The 21,226-nt window shown below is 37.2% G+C and overlaps 1 protein-coding gene across 24 annotated transcripts in view; it reads left to right on the top strand.

Moving 5' to 3' along the window:
• The window catches only part of AFDN (afadin, adherens junction formation factor), a 133,436-nt gene that overhangs the window by 33,893 nt on the left and 78,317 nt on the right, over positions 1–21,226 (top strand). For 14 of the 24 annotated variants that reach the window (XR_008237892.1, XM_052805506.1, XM_052805514.1 and 11 more), the window contains exons 2-9: positions 3,228–3,423; positions 5,057–5,172; positions 6,706–6,869; positions 8,324–8,484; positions 9,498–9,655; positions 15,558–15,669; positions 16,083–16,250; positions 17,762–17,806. Coding sequence is in view for 23 of the 24 variants with exons in the window: in XM_052805506.1 (XP_052661466.1) it covers positions 3,228–3,423; positions 5,057–5,172; positions 6,706–6,869; positions 8,324–8,484; positions 9,498–9,655; positions 15,558–15,669; positions 16,083–16,250; positions 17,762–17,806 (1,120 nt within the window). In the remaining variant the exon portion in view is untranslated. The remainder of the gene's footprint in view (positions 1–3,227; positions 3,424–5,056; positions 5,173–6,705; positions 6,870–8,323; positions 8,485–9,497; positions 9,656–15,557; positions 15,670–16,082; positions 16,251–17,761; positions 17,807–21,226) is intronic. The other 10 variants (XM_052805507.1, XM_052805500.1, XM_052805505.1 and 7 more) reach the window with 3 other exon arrangements.

Below are 21,226 nucleotides of genomic sequence, written 5' to 3'. Positions count from 1 at the left end.
TTGAGTCTCTGCTGTGTTGTTGTAGAGAAATAAAAAAAAAGTATAGAATTAAAAGCATGGCTAATGGACAGTGGTATGTGTCCTCAGTAAAATAATCTCCTCTTCTTAAAAAAAAATTCAAAAATGAACTGGAACCTTACCTGTGTATAGGAACTTGCACAATACATAATGCCTGAAAAAAGAGATTTGCTGCGTGCTCATTTTCTCTCTTAATTATTGCTTCAGCAGTACCTTGAGATAGTGGTGGGGAAAACCTTGTGTAAAGGGAAATAAATGTTATAAATGGGATATGATTATGCTTCATGACACTTCTGCAGAAAGCTCATGTGTCATCTTCTTTTGCAACCATCAGACAAGTGAATCAAAACCTTAAGTTGGTTATAAAAATAGCTGTGGCTGTTTTGTGAAACATCATGGTTAAGGAGTATTTACACAAGAGGCAACCATTTCAATCGGTCCAAAAGAAGGTGTGGGATGTGGCTCAAAATGTTACCTGCCAGAATGCTCTCTGTGCTAGAGATCATAACATTCTTAGATTCATTTTTCTTGCAAGAACTACAAAATTTTCCAACCTGATTGGAAATGCAGCATAGCTACACTAGGGAAGCTTGTTAAAGCTAAAAGAGGCAACTAGCAGCAACGTACTTACTGCCTGCTGAGAATTAAAGATGCCATGCTGGAGGTACAGACCAAAAGCATGCCAGCTGTCAAGGGAAGTGTGAAAGGAAGCTGGCATGGCTGAACACCAGGCAAAGATAGTTATTAGAAAGCTGAAGTAGTATCCAAATGAGGAAAATTGTAAGGATATAAAATCTGGCAAGTACAATATAGAAGCATAAGCTAGAACAAAAGAATTTGAGTAATAAAGTTTGAAAAGTCTTTAATAATAACTGCCTTTCAGCACACTAGTAGTAGCAAACCTGCCACAAGCCTGAGCGCTGTGGGATGATCACTTTATAAAAGAAACTTTCAGAAGATAAGGCGGTAGCAGAAAAACTTTGCTTTGCATCTGTGTTCGTTGTTGAAAATCTTGGAAAGGTTGCCCTGCCAAGAACCTTTTATGGGTAACTCATCAGAGGAACGCTCTCAAATCAGAATTTGTTAAGAGTTTAGAGGACAAATGGACAGTATGAAAGCAAGTTGCTAGAACCAGAGTTCATCCAATGACTCTATAGAAAGTGAGGGATGAAATAATTTTACTAACTGGTACATAATGACTCCTTTAGATAGACACCTTTAGGTCATTGGATATAAATGCAGTGTGAGGCCAGTATTAAAAGGATGTTTACTCAGAGCGTTGTCTCTGCTGATTAGAAACTACAGTAACATACAGACTTCATGGACACGTGGTAATTATAACAGATTGTGGAAAGGTCAACAGAGCTTTGTGAAAAGAAGTTGTGCCTCAAATCTTTTGGGGCTCACTGAAGAAGTTAACAAGAATACATGTCAGTAAGTTCCAGTTTGCTATGGTGGGTAGGATTTCCAGAAGTCATTCGGTAGCCTTCCGCATGAGAGGGGTAAGTCCTCGTATGGATAATTAGTTAATAATTAGAGATAGATAATTAAAGACAAGAAATGAAGTGGATAGGATGCTTTTCAGAGGTGACTAGTAACTGTTACAAAAGCATTCAGGGTAGAAGAACTGAGACCTACCTTTGAATAATTGCAGTTAAGTCTAGAGTGGATGAGGAGGTGGCAGTTAAGCTGAAGTGAGGCATGTGGAACCTGTAACTCCTTGCAGGAAGGAATGCTAGTTTGGGAGTACAATAGATAGTCCTGTGGGAACACCAATTTAGGCTCAGAATGATTAATTCTATAAATTGTTAGGATAACAACAGACAATAAAACAAAATGGGCCCTTGTCTAGGTCCGTGGTGCATTTGCATTTGACTGCTGTATTGGCACAGGCTTGGGAGCGCCCTGGGAAGAACAGTGCTTAACTTCTTTGTATATCTAGGTGACTGAGATGTTTGTCTTGGTGTAGGTTCTAACACTTTTTTTTTTTTTCCCTTTGCAATGGTCTTCTGAATGATAGAGTAGCTTCAATAAATATCTCAGGTTCTTTGCTGTTCAGAGAAACATTGCAATGTGTTTCCTGTGATCAGAGGTAGTGCTGGAAAGGGCTGTGCTTAGCGTGAAATCTACAGCTGTACCCGACACCAGAGGATATATCTGTTTCAAAGCCTCTGGAAAGCGAAGACAGGAGCAATGGTTATTAAACTGCAGAGTAAACCTGATGATGTCAGCTAAGGCACTTGAACCTTCCCCCTGAGTGCAGGGCCCCATGAGTGCTGGGATTTGTGCAAGGGCAGGAGTTGGCCAGGTGCAGGCTGCTGGGGAACTAAAATTTGAATTTGGAGTTGGGTGTTCAGACCAGTAATGTTGTTGCATGAGCAGCTAGTATCCTCCTGCAGTTTGGTAGGCTGGAGCGGAGGACAGGACTCTGATGGCTAAGGAAAATATTTGAGGATGTGAATTTACAATAGTTTGAACAGATTGATGTTGCAGCTGTGGTGTAGCCATCTGGTTAACAGTTGCAGTCCCTTTCTTCCCTCCCTTTCACCTTGTGTTGGTACTGGAGCTTTTCTTCCCTCCCAGAGTGTTCAGGGAGCTGTACCGAAGACTAACCTTTCTGAAAATATAAAATAAAACAAACAAATGATTTAGCTTCCTGAACATGCTCTTTTCCGGGACAAACAGATGCCAACATAAGAGAGAGGAGCGCGTGAAGGGGAGGAAGGAGGAGAGAAAAGGTGATGCTCAGGACTGCTGTGACAGAAAGCTGTTCTCTTTGAGACATGCTGCTGTTTCTCGAGCATATTTAGCCTGCACTCTTACGGACTTGGGATACAGGGGCCTGCTCTGGGTAACAAAATATATTGAGACCAGTCTCAAGATGCATTTCTGGGTTTAAAAAAAAAAAGCTTTTATTAATTCTCCTTCAGGTAAACCTGACGATAGCTGTAAATTTGAATACTTAAAAGGTTCAAGTTTCAAATATTTCCAGTAATATAGAGTACTTAAGGATATTCCATAAAAAGAAGTTGTTACTTCAAGTTTATGGTGTCTTAGTTAGTAAATTCTACTGTCCTCAAAATTTTGAAAATCAGTGCAATATTTGAATGTCTTTTATTATTTGTTACAAATGTATTATGAAAATATAAGAACTCTGGACCTTATAACCATTAGCCACCACTCAGATTTGTATTTTTATTTCTTTACAGGATCTGGAGTTTCATGGAGTAATGAGATTCTACTTTCAAGACAAAGCAGCTGGAAATTTTGCAACAAAATGTATCCGTGTGTCTAGTACTGCCACAACTCAAGATGTGATAGAAACTCTTGCAGAGAAGTTTCGACCAGACATGCGAATGTTGTCGTCCCCTAAATACTCACTTTATGAGGTGCATGTCAGCGGAGGTTAGTATTTATTCACGAAGTCTGTCCTGCATCCACGCGTTTCCTATCCACCCCACGCCAAAATATCTTTAGGTTTGCCCCCAGCTTCTGAACCACGTAAGACTTTGGTTTTTTGTTCTAAGTACGTTGCTACTGTTATGTAGGGTGGTGGTATTTCAAAATCTAAGTACGCATATCAGGCCTGCAGTTTATATAAGTTTAGATTATGATCTAGTAAATGCTGTACTTGACATCCTGTTAATTTGTTGACATTTGTGAGACAGTTGCTATTTTTGGGACTAGGAGGTAAAGACTAAATTTATAATGGAAGAACAGGAGTGTTAAATTGGAGCACTTAAGAGTACATTCTCAAGTTCTTTGATGTTGTGGGCCTTTGACAGGTAGCCTTATAATGCATGTTCCTTTACTGCTAAATTGGGGGAAGTTCAACATAGTATTGTTTGAAGCCACTGCGTTTCTTAAACAGATCCTATCACATTACCTGTGAAGAACTTGGATATCTAAATATCCTTTTGATGCTGCTAGCATTTGTGTCTCTCCGCGCCAGTAGAAGGCTTCAGGTTGGAAGGTGGTAGCATGTGTGGTGGTGGTGGAGACAGGAATAGGAGAAATGAGCTTTTTGTTGTGCTTTTTCTTTTTTGTACTTTGGAAGCTTACACAACTGGTTTAACTACCTTAAATTCTGCTTGTGAAAGACTGAAAATAATTTGAGATAAAGAAGGGAAATTTATTGGGATATGTGTCACTTTTCATGGTCTACGAATGATGACTTGATGTGAATTATATGGGATTAGGGAAAAGTGCATGTGTCATCACTAATTTAAGCAATGAATAGTATGTGTTTTTTCTGCTTCAGGTTTCTTTAAAAGTCTGTTAGCACTGTACCTGTAGTCACAATGAAATGGTTTCCTTGCAGAGCAAGTTTCTGATGTTTAAAATGTGGCTCATAAGAGAGGCACCTCATTCAATAGGCGTGTTTCTCATTAAGTAAACTGTAGCTGCAAAGACATCATTGTCTTGCTATGCATATGTGCTGTCTCCGACTTCTAGAAGGCAGATCAAATGGCAAAACTTGTTTAATATTTTTAACCACACTCAGATTTTTTTCATATACTTGAAATAGATATAATACACTAAATGAAGTTTTGTCTAGTATATGTGCATAATGGATTTTTTTTATATATAATTTCGTAATCTGGTTTGTTTTTGTGTAGTCTTTCTAGAATAGTAGTTCTTGGGCCACAATCAGACTGCTAAAATTTAAAATAAGGAAAATGAGTATTTGGAAGCCTCATGAAGTTATAAAGTTTGAAACATTATAACTGTAGATGTAACTTTTCCTCCTGAGTGATAATCTTGTGTTCCCAGACTTTGTTCTGACAAAGGAGGTATGCAACACTACTTTATGTGGACCTTTAGCTTATGTAGATAGAGGGAATACACTTAGGCTGGTTGATGGAAAGGAGGCGTATTTCTACCTCCCCAGGCTTTCTGTCCCTATACTTAACAGGGAAACATCAACCAATGTGTACTGTTCAGCAAACCTTTTGTTTTTTTAACAGCATAACTTATTTTTAAGTATCTTTGCTCTTGAGGTGCCAAATAACTGTTACTGCTTTTCATTTTTTTGAAGAAGAAAGAAGATTAGATGTAGATGAGAAGCCTCTTGTTGTACAATTAAACTGGAACAAAGATGATCGAGAGGGAAGATTTGTTCTCAAGAATGAAAATGATACGCTTCCTCCAAAGGTGAGTCTTTAAGGCGTATACTAGTGGTAACAGCAGTTTTGAAATGTGTGGGACTTGCTTATATAGCAAAACATAATTTCTACTTTTCTAATTCCTGAAAACAACTGCTGCTGCTGCCCTTTGATATCTGGAGCAAGTCTTTTTAAATACTTAAAATGCATCTTTGCAACACAGCATTATTCTGATCTTTCAGATGGCTTGTGGTGCTTTGATCCATGTAGCTGTCTAGTACTGGAGCAAGTAATGCCCAGAGAACTTAGAGCTTGCTTTGTTCTAATTTGACGAATTAAGAATTTCCTCAAATAGCATATGATGCCAAACACCTAGGAGGTAATGTTGCCTGTTGCAGAACCTTTAAAAGGGGATGCCAGAGGGAGTTAAATAACAAAAAATTGTTACCTCCCTAGGTAACACTGTTTCTTAACAAAACTGATGGGAGACAGTTTCCTTTTGGAGAGGTGTGTTTTTGGGATTTTTTTTTTTCTTTCCAAATGCAAAATGAGGGACATACGAACATCAGCCATAGAAAAGCTTTTTTTTTTTTATATATTACTTATTTAAACATTAAATTAGATCAGACTTTGGCTCATGAAGTCATATAAATATATATATATTATATCTAACTTGGATGCTTATAGCTATGGAAAACATATTGTTCAGTGTGGGCTATATTCAGACAAGTCTTTCATCTTGGGCTCAGCACTAAATTTCTTTTGCTCTTGGAATTAGAGCTTGTTAATTTTAAAGGTATTTTGGGTATAGGTACACGAGCTATTCTTACACTATACTTTTGACTACAGGATACATCCATGTTAGAGGTGGGGAGAGAAAATTAATGATGTCTTGCCCTACATCTACCAGACTTGCTATTCCTATTCATTAAATTAAGTAATCTTCAATCTTCCTTCTCTGTGTTCTTCACTTCCTGATAGAAGTAAAAAAACCTGCATCTTCTTTCTCTCATCTTCCATTATTTTCTCTACAGAAGGCAAATGAGCCTAGGAGTACAGGTATCTTGTGTCTGCAAGGAGCAGGAATTGGAGAAGAGAACACTGGAAGGACAACTCGGAAAAATACACCATAGGGGAAATGTCCTCTATAATGTTTTTCCTTCTGCAGTTTATTCTTATCTGATGCTCCAACACAGTTGTCTTAAACAGATTAAGTGCAGTGTTGTTTTGTGAAGTATTTTTACTGGGAGGCAGAAATTTGTTTTGCAGCCTTCAGTTAATCTTTGAGGCTAAGTAGATAGTAGGCATTATTCAAGTAGACTTCTGCTGTTTCTTTGCTGTCTTGAGTACAAGGTGCTTAATCAGTTCATACCTGCTTTGGAATATGAAATTATTTTCGCCTTCTGTGTTATTCCGGAGAGTATTAGTCCCATCCCTGTGTAATGGAGTATTGTTGCTTGTAGTATCGGTTTTGTGTTAGTGATACTATGTCTTAATCAGACTTATCTGGAGAGTTAAAACCAATACTAACTTTTCATTGGACTAAAAATGATGGAAGTTGTTTTAAACTCATTTATTTCAGAAGGCGCAGAGTAATGGTCCCGAAAAACAAGAAAAAGAGGGAGTAATTCAGAATTTCAAACGAACTCTCTCAAAAAAAGAAAAAAAAGAAAAAAAGAGGCGTGAAAAAGAGGCGTTGCGACAAGCATCAGATAAAGATGATAGACTTCTTCATGGGGATGATATGTAAGTGTTTTGAACTGTGATCAGTTCATATAACCTACATCTTACTTTAAGGGTTTCCCCTTTTCTACCAAATAAGTTGCTGTTTCTTTCAAAAGTAAGTAGTTGACATGGGTGCAATAGCATCACAACCCAAAATATGTGATTGCAATTTCTGTGGTTTGTATGTAGATTTTACTGCAAGGTTTGTTTTTAAACCATGAAATAAGCTTTTTTCCCACCTCTTTTGTCCTTGTACAGAAACTGACACATGCTTGGTGACATGGACTTTCCCCACTATGTTTATTTTTGAGCATTTACTCTAGAGTGGGTTTATTCCTCTCCCTATGTTTGATTGTTCTGTCTTTTGCCAGAAAAATTAGTGCGTGTAGGTGTTTGCATTTGACTTACCACCTGACTATCAGTTTGTTTTTTCTCTGAGATGTATTTTGGTAGCCAGTCTTCTAGGTTCTTCAACTCTTGCTCCCAAATCTGCTGCGTCTTATTTTTTGAGACAGGGCAGGACATCCATTAATCCTTGTACAGAAAGCTGGAGCGCAAGAGTCAGGCATGAATAACTCTATGTAGAACTAGAAAGCTGAGAAAGGTCTATATTAAATTAAGTTTTGTCTCCTTACCAGATTCTGTAGGTTTCATATGTAATACACCAGGAAAAAAAATCATTAATGGTGGATATACTCAGAAAGAAAATGTATGATGAAAACTTATTAATTGATAACAGATTCTCGGAGATGAAAGAAATTAGTTGACTGGTTGACATATAATGAGAATTTAGCTGCTCAGCTTGATTTCAGAACATGGTTTAGTGGGCATGGTTGATGGTTGGGCTTGATGATCTTGAAGGTCCTTTCCAACCTAAATGATTCTATGATTTCATTTATTTGTTTATTTTTCTCTTTTTTGAGTTCATGGTTGTTTTTCATATATGTAGTACTGCTCTGCCTGGATATGTTTGCAATGTTCTTCAGATACCAGCATGATCTTTCCAGTATTCTGTGCTGTTATTTAGCTTGATCTTAATTTTTTTAAATTAAAATAGAATTACATTTAAGTGCATTAGCAAAAGAAAAAGCATGTGCTACAAACACATGCTAACTCTACTTCCGTATGATTTGCAGTATTGTAAATCAGATTAAAGTTGGGGGTATAATGTAAAGTTTCTTTAATGCCTCTTCCCCCCCCCCCCCCAAGAGGTAGAGGGCCCCTTTTTTTCCTTTGAAAACTAGCAACCATCAGTACTTAAATTGGTTATTGTCTATTTCAGGTGAGCATGGGTACATGAACAGTGTTAATCCTAGCAAAAGTGAAGTTCTTGTAGAAACCATCTTGCAATAACTTAATTGATCTCCTGTGTGTATGGATTCTACTAGCCTTTTGTCCTTTATGAAGTGATGAGGATATATGTATTTTAAGCCATTAATGACAATTTTTTCTTTTTATTTCAACTAACTTCACAGTGAGAATTCTCGCCTTGCAGCTGAGGTTTACAAAGATATGCCTGAGACCAGCTTCACTCGCACAATATCCAATCCCGAGGTGGTTATGAAACGGCGGCGACAGCAAAAGCTAGAGAAAAGAATGCAGGAATTTCGCAGTTCTGATGGCAGACCAGACTCAGGTACTTAGATTTCTTCTGGTTAAGTCGTAAACAGTAAAATGTTCACTGAGAGGGTATTTTTAAGGCCAGCAACTCCCATAAATTTGACTTAACTTCTGCTTTCTCCAACATTCTTCGTACTTCATGGCTAATTTATCTATGGTGTTACAATGAAGGATTTGTAGAGGTAAGATTCCACAGGACTGTATTCTGTGATGAGCACAAGTCAAAGCTTTCAGTGATGGGCAAATTGATGGGAGAGAATATGCTTATTGATCTTGCTAACAGTGCTAAACTGGGAAAGAAGGAAGGACAGAATTAGGCTTATTAGACCGACAAACTGAGGAAATCTTCTGAAATAAATGTCATTCATTTTGCTAAGAACAAGCTGAATGACCTGAAACTAAAAATGCAACCAGTAGCACAAATACAGGATGGCAAGGGGTGATTGTTCAGGTCTGCACAAAGGATTCTGGTAGACCTTGTGACTATCAGTGATCAGGTATTTCATGTTCTTGGGGGTGGGGATACAACAACAGTGGTTGTATAAACATCAGTTTTAATGAATGAAGCCATGTTAGTACTGATAAAACCTCAAATGATGTATTCTGTCCATGGAAGAGTAGTGAAGAAGGAGTTAGAGGTGTAGAAAACATCACCTGAGGGAAATCTTAATGGGCTTTTTAAACAGAGGGGAGATTCTTGAAGGTCAGCACAAACTTGCTGTCAAGATGGGAAAGGTCAGTTCTTCATCCAGGCATTGTCACTGTTTCATTTTAACTTCAGGTAATATTAAGAATGGTGAAAAACTGGAGAAAAGATATGCTTAGAGAAATTAGGAAAGCATCACTGGAGGTTTTTACCAATGGTGGAGACAAATTTATTTCAGGGATGTTATGTAACTTTTCTTGTATTAGTGGATTGACTAAATGATTTCTGAAGGGGTTCATTCTTCTATTCCATTAGAAATATAATAAACGGCATGTCTGTCTTTTATTCTCTGGCAGCATTGTTTATTAAATTTTGTTTCCAAGGTGGGACACTGAGAATTTATGCAGACAGTTTAAAACCAAATATACCGTACAAGACAATCCTGCTGTCCACTACGGATACTGCAGACTTTGCAGTTATTGAAGCGCTGGAAAAATATGGTCTGGAGAAGGAAAACCCCAAGGATTATTGTATTGCTCGTGTAAGTGAAGTTACAAAGTCACAATCTTCTTGTGCTTCATATTTGATTTTGTTCCTTGCAGTAGCTTTAAAACTAAATGGAAAGACTTTGGTAGTTCTGTGACTCTTTTGTTTGTTTGCTTTAAATTTAACAGCCTCAGGAATTCTGAAGTGATTTGTCAGTTTTTTTGTTTTTAAAACCTAAATCTTCCAATCTTGCTAAATTATTACTTACTACATAGATAAACATGAATAAGGAAAGTAACCTATTTCTGTATTTGGCACAGTGACTTTATACCACTAAGTGTGCTTATGGTTCACAGATATATAAACAATAGTTAATCCTGCAGATACCTAAATTTGTCTGTGCACAAAACTATTCCCCTGAACTAAGAGCACCTGCTCGGAGGCAAAAGTGCCAAGATGGACTCCATTATAAAAGGTGTATCTTATATGCTGTTGCCTTATGCCTTTCAGTTGTAGCTTACCCTCATTACACATCAGAAAAGATTTAAGTGAAACTTACGCTTATTTTCAGAATTTAATTATTTTAGGAGTTCTAAATGAATTGTATAGAATTGCTGTTTCTTAGAGGTATGGCTTTACCAAAAAGTCCCATAGGCAGTACTGATTAAAAGTTACAAACTTCTGTCCATATCATCTTCTGAAGGAGAACAGTGAGACTTGAAACATTTGATCCTTGTTTGAGTCCAATCTTCGATTACATTTCTGGCTGTTACTTGTCTAATAAACTTGGATTTGTTGTTCCTTAAAATGATGAAAGAAAGGGAAAAATGTGTCTCATCATATTGCACTCTCTTCCCCTGCCTCTTCTCCAGTGCTTAAAGTGCCACTGGAAAACAGTAAGGAAGCTTGTATTATTTGCTATTCCCTGCACTTTCTAGCTGCTCTGAAAGATGTGGATATATCTTTGGTCTTCAAGTTGCTTTCCGATTTGTTTTTTTATGATATCTTTGAGTAACCTTAGTGTCTACTTTTGCTGTGCTTACAGCCTCTAGTGATATAATTAGCTTGGAATTGACATGTTGCTCTAATGTTGTTCTAATTATTAATAAGGAAACCGTACGGTGGTAGTGCTTTTGTAGTTTTGGAGCAGTGAACTAATCTTAGTTTTTATTGTTTAAACAGTTTTGTCTTAGTTCTAGACATATTCTTAATGACGTTCTGGGCATTTTATCTTTGTCTTCATTAACCTGTAATTGGGGTCCCAACTGTGCAAGTTAATTTTACTTCACTACCGTAAAATTTTTTACATAGATTTTTATTATAGAGGGGAATAATTTTGTAAGTAATAGGTTTTTGTTTTTTTTTAATGACACGGCGTATTAAAAATTGATTCTCAGTTTTGGCTGTGAAGTATTTTTTTATGTCTAGCTTTAATTATGACAATTATCTTAATATTGTGGGTTCTATGAATGAAATTCTTGATTCTCAGTCATTGATCTTATTAAATAGGCTGCTGACTTGACACACTCGTTTTTCTGCTGGTTTGAGAGAATTGTGGGCTACAGCAGAAACATTGTGACTGAGTTTGGAAGATAGTTTTATATCAGTCTGTTTAGTTCAGAGTTAGATGGTATTATGACGTATTATGAAATATTTATATTTTAGGGAATTTATTGAACTGATTGAACTTACCAGGGAAACTTTTGCAAGTCACTGTTGTGGTGGTGGTGGTCTCTGTCACCTCCCCTTGTATTCTGATCTTGTGTGGGGATGTTTAATGCAGAAAATGGTCTAAGGAATGTTGCTTTGATCTTGGGAAAGATTACCAAAGTCTCTGCTGTGAAGCAAATTGATTTAAATTAGTTTTCTGGAAAGCACTTCTGGAAAATATTTTGTCTTTTCTGAGCAACACATCGTCTTCATACAGTAAGTTTCTATACTGATGTAAGTTGTATTTCAAATGTAAACATAAGCACACGTGAGTGGTCTTCATTGGCTAATAGCAGATCTTTTTTTATACCTTTAAGTGTAGAAGACCTTATTGTTTTGCTCACCATAAATCATTGTAGTTGGCTGAAATCTGCCTCGCCTTTCTCAGCGCCTCTGCTGGTACAGTGCTTGGGTTTTAAATATGATAATACTTCCTTTTTTAATAAAGTTGAGTATTTTTAACCTAACTTTAAAATCTACTTTTTGCCAAATATTTTATGAAGTTGCTTTCCTTGCTTGAAATGTTAAAATATCCTAGCTTTAGCTTGATGTGTCTTTCATCACTCTTTTCTTTTTTGGAAGCTCACAAATACAGTGCTACATAGCTGTCATGGCCATTGGTGCTCCTTTACACTGATGTCTCATAGCTGTTCTTTACCCCTGGTGGGGCTTTTGCCCCTGTTCTTCTGACACTTTACAGTGTTCTGTGGAAGACAAGTCTTCTGGCACATGTTCCTATTCTTTACTTTTTGCTGGGTTTAAAACAGTGTACAGTGGAATGTATAACTTCAGTTTCTTACTGGTTGGGATTTTTAAATGTTTTGTTCTCTTTGGGTGGCAGGTGAAGTGTCTTTAGAAAAGACTTAAGCAGTTGACATTTACTTAACTGTTAAGATGAATTTTAAGTTACGTGGCAAGACCTTTTATAAGGCTGCATAAGTACCTGTAATAAAGTTCGCTTGCTTCTGAAGTTTCAGTTGAAAGGTGAACATTGTAAGAATTTTTCTTAACACTTCCCATTGACAACTTTTTATTGTAAATGGCAATTTCCTGATAGTTCCTTGCTCTCATACCCTGGTTTGCGGTGTATCAGGATGTACCTTTATGCCCACTTCCAAAATGCTTTTCTGTGTAATCAAGTGAATGCAAGTTTGTTCCAATACACGTTTTGTTTCAGTTTGCTTGGTTTGAGTTTCCCTGAATAATACTGGGTTCACTGCACATCTCTCAAGATGTCTAATTAATTAGACAGTCTAGTCTTCCAAGCTACCTGTGCATATTCACTTAGGGCATAAGACTTCAGGCATGCAGCAAACCAGTTAACTCTTAAAAGTGGAATCTTTGTTAGACTTTTGTTTTAGCGTGCTCTTATTTTTCACTTGAGGATAAGGCATGAATAACTTTTTGTAATGTCGAGCAAAACCATGCAGTTCATGCTGATGAGTTTTTTGGGGTTTTTCTGTTGTTTTGTTTTTAAGAAATAGACATTACAGACATCAAACATTAAATATTTTTAGCAAGTTCCATTGGTTTTGGTGGTTTTTTTCAGAGGCATGTGTGGAGCCTGTATTCCCAACTTGTAAGGAGAATGGAGGATTAATTCATTTGAATAAGCAGTTATACTAAAATATACAGTAGATACGAGTTTTTTATTTAAAAAACATTAAAATGACAGAAGAGCTTATTGAAGAGCTATTATAGCATGGGGTTTTTGTGTGTGAAAGTTTTGCTAAGGCTAGATCTGATAACTTGATCTGTAGCTATTACTTACCACAGGCAGCTTAAATATTTGAGTATTATCTTTTCTTACTTGTTTATCCCAGCAAATGCATTGGAAGTTAAGACCTAAGTTGCTATGGACTTAATTTAAATTTCTTAGCTTGTACTTTCTGCAAGTTTCACTGCATTTTAAGTGAATAAATATAGATTGGAATGACTTTATGATAATTTGTATATGCTCATGAATGCAATTATGAAGAAGCAGAGTATATTCTTCCTAATTATCTGTTAGGAATTTGTTTCAGTTTGTAGGTTGTCAGCTGACAGCCTGCTTCCAAGACTTGTGATCTTAAGCTGGTTTTACCCATCTCCATTTCCTACGCTGTTGCAGAAATCAGGGAAATGTCTGTGCCTGATCTCAGCAGTCTGTATGGATTCAAATTCATGAAAGGATATTTAACTGCATCTTCTGTTTTTCAAAATGAAAGCAAATCTCTACCCATGAGCTGAAAGACAATCATAATATAAACTTGTTCCCATGTTTTTCCGTTACTCTAAAATGTAGGCATTTCAGCTTTGGGGGTGACACTGAGGCAGCATTCGCCTAAAGCATAGAGATGTTTTCTAAAATGGCTTCGTCACAATTAGAAGCCTCCTGGCCTGCGTAAGCCGGGATGTGGTGTTTTGTGTCTCTCTGCAGGTTAGGTCACGCACTTTTTTTTAGGTGAGGTGTGCCTGAGTTATCAGCTCACGCTTCCTGAGGGATGGGAGGGACGGTAACTGGCTGGGAGGACAAGGCGATTAGTGCTTTTGGGACCCCTCTTCTCTAACCTGTCTAGTTTACTTAAGCCCAATGCCAAGTACAGATGCGCATCCAAGTTGCAAGGCAGAAGTAGTATCAAGTATTAGCACCTATGTATTTTTATCTCATCTGTCCTCTAACTTCACTGCTTTTGGGTTTTCTTCGGTTTGCTCCCCAGTCCAGTGTTGGTCAGCCCCTGGTACACATGCTGTAGCGTGTAGTTCTTGTGTTGTAATTAGGTACCTTCTGTCTGGAGGGCTTTGGAATTTAAAAACTGTTGCTTGTTGAATAAGGCTTGAAACACAGTGTTACTTTAATTAGCTAATCAAAATTATCCCGTAGGTATAATTGATTTTAAAATCTGAGATGTGAAATAGAGTGGTTTGGCAAGATAAGATTTGAGTGTAGATGTGTTTCTGTTTCCCTTCAGTTTATACATTTTAATGTTTTCCTCGTTTTATAATATCTTGTCTATTTGAAAATCTAATTACAGATAATTTGATTAGTTCTATGTTTAGCGAGGTTTTGCATAGAAGATGTTTTAGGGAAAGGCCAATGACTCGATTACATACTTTTGATGTTAAATGTACTTGTTTCCTGCTTGGAAGAAGATGAAAGGATGTTTGAGGTGGATCTGTGAGAACTTAGTTAACACTGAAATGGGTGTGGAGAGAAGGCGACAAGTAAGAGTGGAAAGCCTCTTGAGGGCTGCAGCATAGTAGTGTGCAGTAGCCAATAGCTCCGTGACTTCAGAAGGTGTTACCTGGGTCATAGTTCAGAGATGGGAATAATTTTGAGTAGTTTGTTTAAAACAGAGCTGTCTATGAATTTAAATAACACTGTTAGGATCACAAATGAGGGAGTAAAATTTATTTTATTTTTTCATTCAGCTTTGAAAGATCTATCTTTAACTCAGAAGGTACTCATGCACTGTAATACTGCCTGTCATTGTTTTTTATGTTTGACTGCTGTGGGGAGCAGTAATGCAAATGTGCATGAAATCACAGGCTGTGTCTTCTTTAGAGTCAGAACTCATGAATCAAGGTTTTCCCCTTCCTCTACCTTGTAAGGATACAGCTGTAAAAGGTATGAATGGTCTGTGGTTCTGTTCCCAAAGTGTACTTAGTTTTGGTTCTTCTTTGAAGCTAGGCAGCATGAAGCAATTGTGTGAAATGCGCCGGTCGTGCCCCTAATCTCTGTGTAGATCAGGTAAAGGTTGGGTAAGACAAGGATGCAGGAGGTATCACGACATTTGCTTTGCCAGCTTGTCTTGCCATTTCTAGAGATACTTCCATGTTGCCTTAGCGGAATGGCATTAGCAAAATGAAAGGCTGATTCCAGAGTGTGAGATAATAAAGGAAACTTAAGTTTTATTTAAAAATAAAAAACCTCCACAGGTTTTGGGTTTTTTTCTTTCCCTTGGCTGTTGAGAAATTGGAATACTTTTGTTTACTGAAAGATGGTCTTGTCTATGTTAAGTGTAACTTGCTTTCCTTTGCTTTTTAAATATATCTGGTATTCTGGGAAGTGTGATTTAACCATAACAAGAGGCAAGAGAGAGAGAGTTAGAAAAAGTCTTGGAAAGCAAGATGCGTTTAAAGTTACTGAATTCTTTCGTTTTATCTCTTGTTATAAACAAACAAAAATAATCAGAAGGGAGACCCTTGAATCCTGTGTTCTAATTGTCTACTAACAGCTCTGAAAACTGATAATGGTTCTTTTCTAGGTCATGCTGCCTCCTGGTGCTCAGCACTCTGATGATAAAGGTGCTAAAGAAACTATTCTTGATGATGATGAGTGTCCACTGCAGATATTCAGGGAGTGGCCTAGTGATAAAGGTATGTCTAAAAAGCTTTAAGAGATTTTGTGCCTTGGGTGTTGTAAGCCATGGTGTGGACCCCTGTAAAGTAAGAAATTGGAACATATATTTTAAAGTGTTTTGTTTTCAGGCACTTTTAATACTAAGTGCTTTTAGAGCTATTTACTATTTCATTCAGCACTGTTTCTGGTAATGCAACTTTAGACTTCCCCCCCCCCCCCCCCCCCTCCACATTTTATCCTAAAGTTTCTGAATTATCCACTGTGGAGAAGTATGCTGTTAACCTTTTAAGTAGTTTTAACTTAAAAATAACTGCATAAAGAAGTGTCAGGAACCTAGTAATCCTGTGGAACACTTAGAAATTAATGGATGTTGGGTATGTGATTGTTCATTGATAGTGAGACTCAAAGGATGTATAATACTGTGTTTTAGGAATACTAGTCTTTCAGTTGAAAAGGCGGCCTGCTGATTATGTCCCAAAGAAATCCAAGAAAATAACTGATGGAAAGCCATTAAAGGGGAAGGACAGAGTTGACGGGTCTGGCTATGGCTCTTGCCTTCCTCCTGAGAAACTACCATACCTGGTAGAACTAAGCCCAGGTAAGAATTCTGGTTATCTAATAATCTAAGTTCCATTATTACATAGTCATTTAGATTTTCCAAAAATAAGACTTTCATTGGAAGTACAAGAAAGTCTATTGGCAGTGTAAGTGAATGCCACATCAATTGTTCTTCTGATGTCAGATTCTGAATTGGAGCTCTCTAGAAGTAGAGCTGCATATTGCTATAATACCAAAATTTCAGTAGCAAATATTTGGAGTAAAAAAAAAAATGATTGACTTAAGCCTTTGTCTCTACTAGCATGGTTTCAAGTATGAAGTTTTGTTTCAAAATCAAAAAAATCATTCAATCTTCCTTTGGATTTGGGGGTTTAAAACTTGGTAAGAAGTAAAATGGTTTAACATGTCATCTTGTGACTTGGAGGGGGAACCAGAAAAGCACTGCTTAAATCTGTTTTGGTTTACATTTAGAAGTATACTGTAGCATACCGAGTAAGATATATTTGACAGTGCCATACATGAAAAATACATTTTTACAAGGACAAGAACATGAATTTTTAAATCAAACTTCTTTGCTAAACTTCTTTCAGCCTGTATGGAACCTTCAAACAGACTAGCAAGGCTGGGTTTTATTTTGGCATCATTGCAACTGTCTGGGCTACATTGTAATTTATGATTAACTTTATGATCTGGGAACAGCCAGGGGAGCTTGATTGTTTATAGCACAACAACTGATAAAACACATACAGCTTCTACTCTGATTTTCTATTGTCTTCATATTTGCAGCTCTTTTTCCTACTGAGTGTAACTTGGGTACGTTCAGGTATCCAGACAAGTGATTTACAATTTGAAGTGTGGTTGTTTACCTTTTGAGAAGCAAGGTTGGAAATTGGTGCCAAAAACTTTGACCAGAACTGTAAACAAAAGTTTAAATTCATAGTCAAATAGTGTGGGTTTTAAAAAGAACAAAACAAAAAAACCCCAGATGAAATTAGCAGTACACATAATATATTAAGTGTATTTTACATTGTGTTCTATATGCTGAGGTTTGATTTGCATATTAATATTTCAGGTTGTTTTAATAGTACTTTCTATTTCTTTTCTTGTGCTCTAAACTCCTACTCTTCGTGGAGTCTAGTTGCTTTAGTATTAAAACGTTGTGCTTGGGCAGTGGAGCAAGACATCCATTAACTGAGAGAGGAAAAACAATCTGAAATGCCACAGGTGGCAAAGCTGTGTACTAAGCCTTTGCACGTTGCCTGTGGGACTGACCTATTGTTCATGTTTTTCTTCTAACAGCTTGTTGTCGCTTTTCTAAACAATAAGGATTGTTCCATTCAGTAGCTTTGTAGTACTGATGTCTTTATGCAGTTTCTAAAGTTGAAAGAGTTTAATGCACTTCATCCTTAGAAATTGAGTAAGTGTTGTCTGGCTACAGTTTCACCCTTTCCTGTCTTTTTCTTTTCCTGCCCTCTTCCGCATGTTCTGCATGGTATCTGTCCTGCTGGTGCTGCCTTCACCTGGGTCCTCTGCATGTGTTTCTAACCCCAGGGAGAAGGAATCACTTTGCCTACTACAACTATCACGCTTATGAAGGTAACGCTATATTTAATACTGTTCTCTCATTAGTCACTAAAAATATCGCTGGCTGTAAATCTTTTGTTTCTTGTTGACAAATGAAAGGCTATCTTGGTTATCTTACTTTTATCTTACTTTTTTCCAAGGGACTGATTCTGTGAAGTAATCATCTGTCTTGTCAGCTGCCATTTAATTATTCTATCTGTGAACAAAGATCAAATAGATCATGAATGTGCTACCACCTAAAGAGTTCAACCTTCCAGCTAACAACTAAATTTCATAGGGTGGTTTACAAGCAGTATTGTGGTAGAAAGAAAAAAGTTCTTTGATCCATCTGCTTGCACAATTCATAGTTAAAAAGTGAATTGGGTAAATGGCATGGAAGTTAATTGTGCTTCTCAGTGTTTGATGGCATTGATGCAGTAGATGAAATCCGTGATGATTTTTATGTGAAATAGTGTTTGGACCACTGGTAAAGTGACCTCACTTTCTGCTCTGTGGTGTCCCATAGCATCCTTTGGTATTTCTGCTGCCTGGCTTGTGGTGTTGTCTAACATTAACGGTGTACATCAAAGAGATTTAGCCACATTAGACAGTAAAGTCTTGTTCAGTTTTATCTGTAGCATTTGAAATTTGATAACCTAACCTACAAATATTATGGATCTTTTGATTCTCCTTAAAGTTTAGAGTAATGTGCAGATACGTCCTGGTTTGGCCAAATAGACAAGAATAGAAAGCCACTTTCTTCTTCATCATGAAGTATCTACCAAAATACCTTTTCCTTTTCTTAGTTTGTTAGTGTCCGTTTCCTCGTTTTATTTTCTAGACTGCTATGAAAGTACTATATGTCTGTCGGTGTTGCTCACCCTTTCATGGCTGTGGAGTACGATACTGGGGTTTAAAGAACTCTGTTCAAACTTAAGCCTCCAGTGCTCACCTCTGATGAATTCAGACTTCCATTTCATTAATGTCATTATTCCAGAAAGCAGAAAAGTTCTGTAGAGTGTGCTGAACTGATAAGCGTAGACGAGTTCTGCAGGTACACCTGACCATTGGGTAGAAAGCTTGAAATTTGGTTGCATCTCACTGGAAAAAAAATTAAAATCTTAAAATCTTAAATCTTTCTCACAAGTGTGAAAAAGAGGTCTTTTTCACAATGCATTTTGGGATACTTGTACTTACAGAAATAACTCCAGTAGAAATGTCCTTCTGTCAAAACATTGGCTGTTTATATTCTTGCAGAAGAACCTGGCAGACTTCGGTTTCATGCCCTGTGCAATTGCACAAATTCAGTAAGTTTGCTGCTGGAAGTATGTCCTGTTTTTCTGCTTCTCCACAGCTGCTGATGTTGCTGGTTGTATGACTTATAAACTGAAGATCAGATTCTGCACAGTATGGTAGAGGATGCACTTCAGTAGCTTGTGGCTGTAAATGTGGCAGTCAGCAATTGTCTCTGTCTTCCAAGTCACGTAAACGAACCAATAAACTGAGGTGAATCTGATAGTAATAGGGATAGACTGGATAGACTGAAGTGAGATATGGCAGCACTTTAAATAGCTGATGCTGTCAATGTTATCTGTAAATATGGTTGCTGATGAGTTCAGGGATGTTACTAACTTCAGTTGTTCAATCATAATATTTAAAGGCTGAGAAAAGTGACAAAAAGCCATTTTTTAAGGATGTGAGCCTCTGAGATTTATCCTACAAGCCTGAAATAAAAATTATAAAGCATTTAAAAAAAAAAAAGGCAAAACCTTAAGCCTTTTCTTCCTGCCTCATCACAAAAAAAGCAACCCTGAGCTTTAGAATTGATAGCAATCGGAGATGCTGAGAACATGCAGGTATAACAATTCGGAAAGAAGAATTGCAGGAGGTTGGAGAAGCTTGAAAGCCTTGACCAGGGTGGTTTCCCTGGCCAACCTTCCTTCTGAGAACAGAACTGCAGTATGGTATGTGGTAACACTTTTACGTGTTTGAAGGAGCTTTGTCGTTTGTTACATTCCTCACTGAATCTTCCTTTACCAAAAATGTTTGCTATTGGCTCTTTCTGCTGAAAGAGCACATCTTGTCTGAAATTTAATAGCAGAATTATCTCCTGAATTTGACATGATATTTCAAACCTGCCCCACCAATCTCTTAAACTTCTTGCTGGCTAAATTCTAAGCACTCAGGAACTTGTGCAGGAAATGTGATGCTTTTCAAATGTGGATTTAACTAATTTTTAAGTCAATAGGTGCAGTCCCTTGTGTGGACATTTTTGTTCAGCTTTGGGCTTACTTGTTTTCTATGATCTGATCTTCTGGTTTTAAGTCAATACTATCTCCCAGCATTGTTTCAAACACTGGATTAGCGAAATCAATTTAAAATTACCATCTCCAAAGTGGTGTAGGGTTTACCTTTTAGTGGTGAAGTAATGCATTTAAAATATATATCCATGAAGAGAGCCTGTCTTGTCTTTTTCTGTTGATAAAAAAATGTACATTTGCGTTATGAATCACTAAGTTGATGTGCTTACAGTAATTGTTCACTTACGTTCGCTACACAGCACACGCTGGTATTTGAAGTGTGAATGTTGACTCGTAACTGCATAAACCCAGTCATGAAATCTATTTACATTGCATCCTTAGCATGGAAACTGACAGAAAGCCACAGTTTTCACAGATTTTACATAAACAATTTCACTAGTGACTATAGGTGAATAGTAATATACTGTGCATCTTTTTACTTCACACTCTGTGTTTTATAGCGGTTTTTACTGTACATTTACATGCTTTAGTGTGTTTGAAAAACACTGTTTCCTGCCTGGTCTTTGATAAGGTCTGCTTTCTGATTGAGGGTTACCTCTTGAAATACAAGGTTTCAATCTGTGATAGGCAGTATACATAGATGTTTATGTATCTTCATATGTGTACTTCTGTCATGGAGGAGAATAACTCATGAAAGTTATTTCAAATGCAAACTGTACCAAGTTTATTCGAACCCTCATATGATGTCACTGGGAAAAGCTTTTTCAGTTAGATAATGAAGTTTAATGTATGCAATAGTGGCTGACTTGGTCTCTTGAATCATAGTTCTTGCTTCTTCAGCTTGTGTCTTGGAGGCACATCTGGGAGGCATATTCCAATTCAATTTTCTAGGCTTAACCCCCCCCCCGCCCCCCCCCCCCCCCCCCCCGCAGGACATTTTCTGTACCTGTCTAGCTATGCTAATGTTATTCAGTCATGGGTGCCATAAATAGAATACAGGCCATCTTTCTTCCATGCCATGTGTTACTTAAGCACACATATAAAATGAACAAGTTTGTATAGAATTCATACATTTTCCTTATGCCTCTTCCTGCTTCTTCTGCATTGTTTATTAATGCCCACCTTTCTGAGAACTTCAATCTTTCAAATTTCTGAATTAAAAGAAAATTATTGTTGTGTCAGATAAAAACCC

The sequence above is a fragment of the Harpia harpyja genome, chromosome 13 (assembly GCF_026419915.1).
Source record: "Harpia harpyja isolate bHarHar1 chromosome 13, bHarHar1 primary haplotype, whole genome shotgun sequence".
In the NCBI taxonomy this organism is placed as follows: Eukaryota; Metazoa; Chordata; class Aves; order Accipitriformes; family Accipitridae; genus Harpia; species Harpia harpyja.
This window is presented reverse-complemented; position numbering and strand designations above follow the sequence as displayed.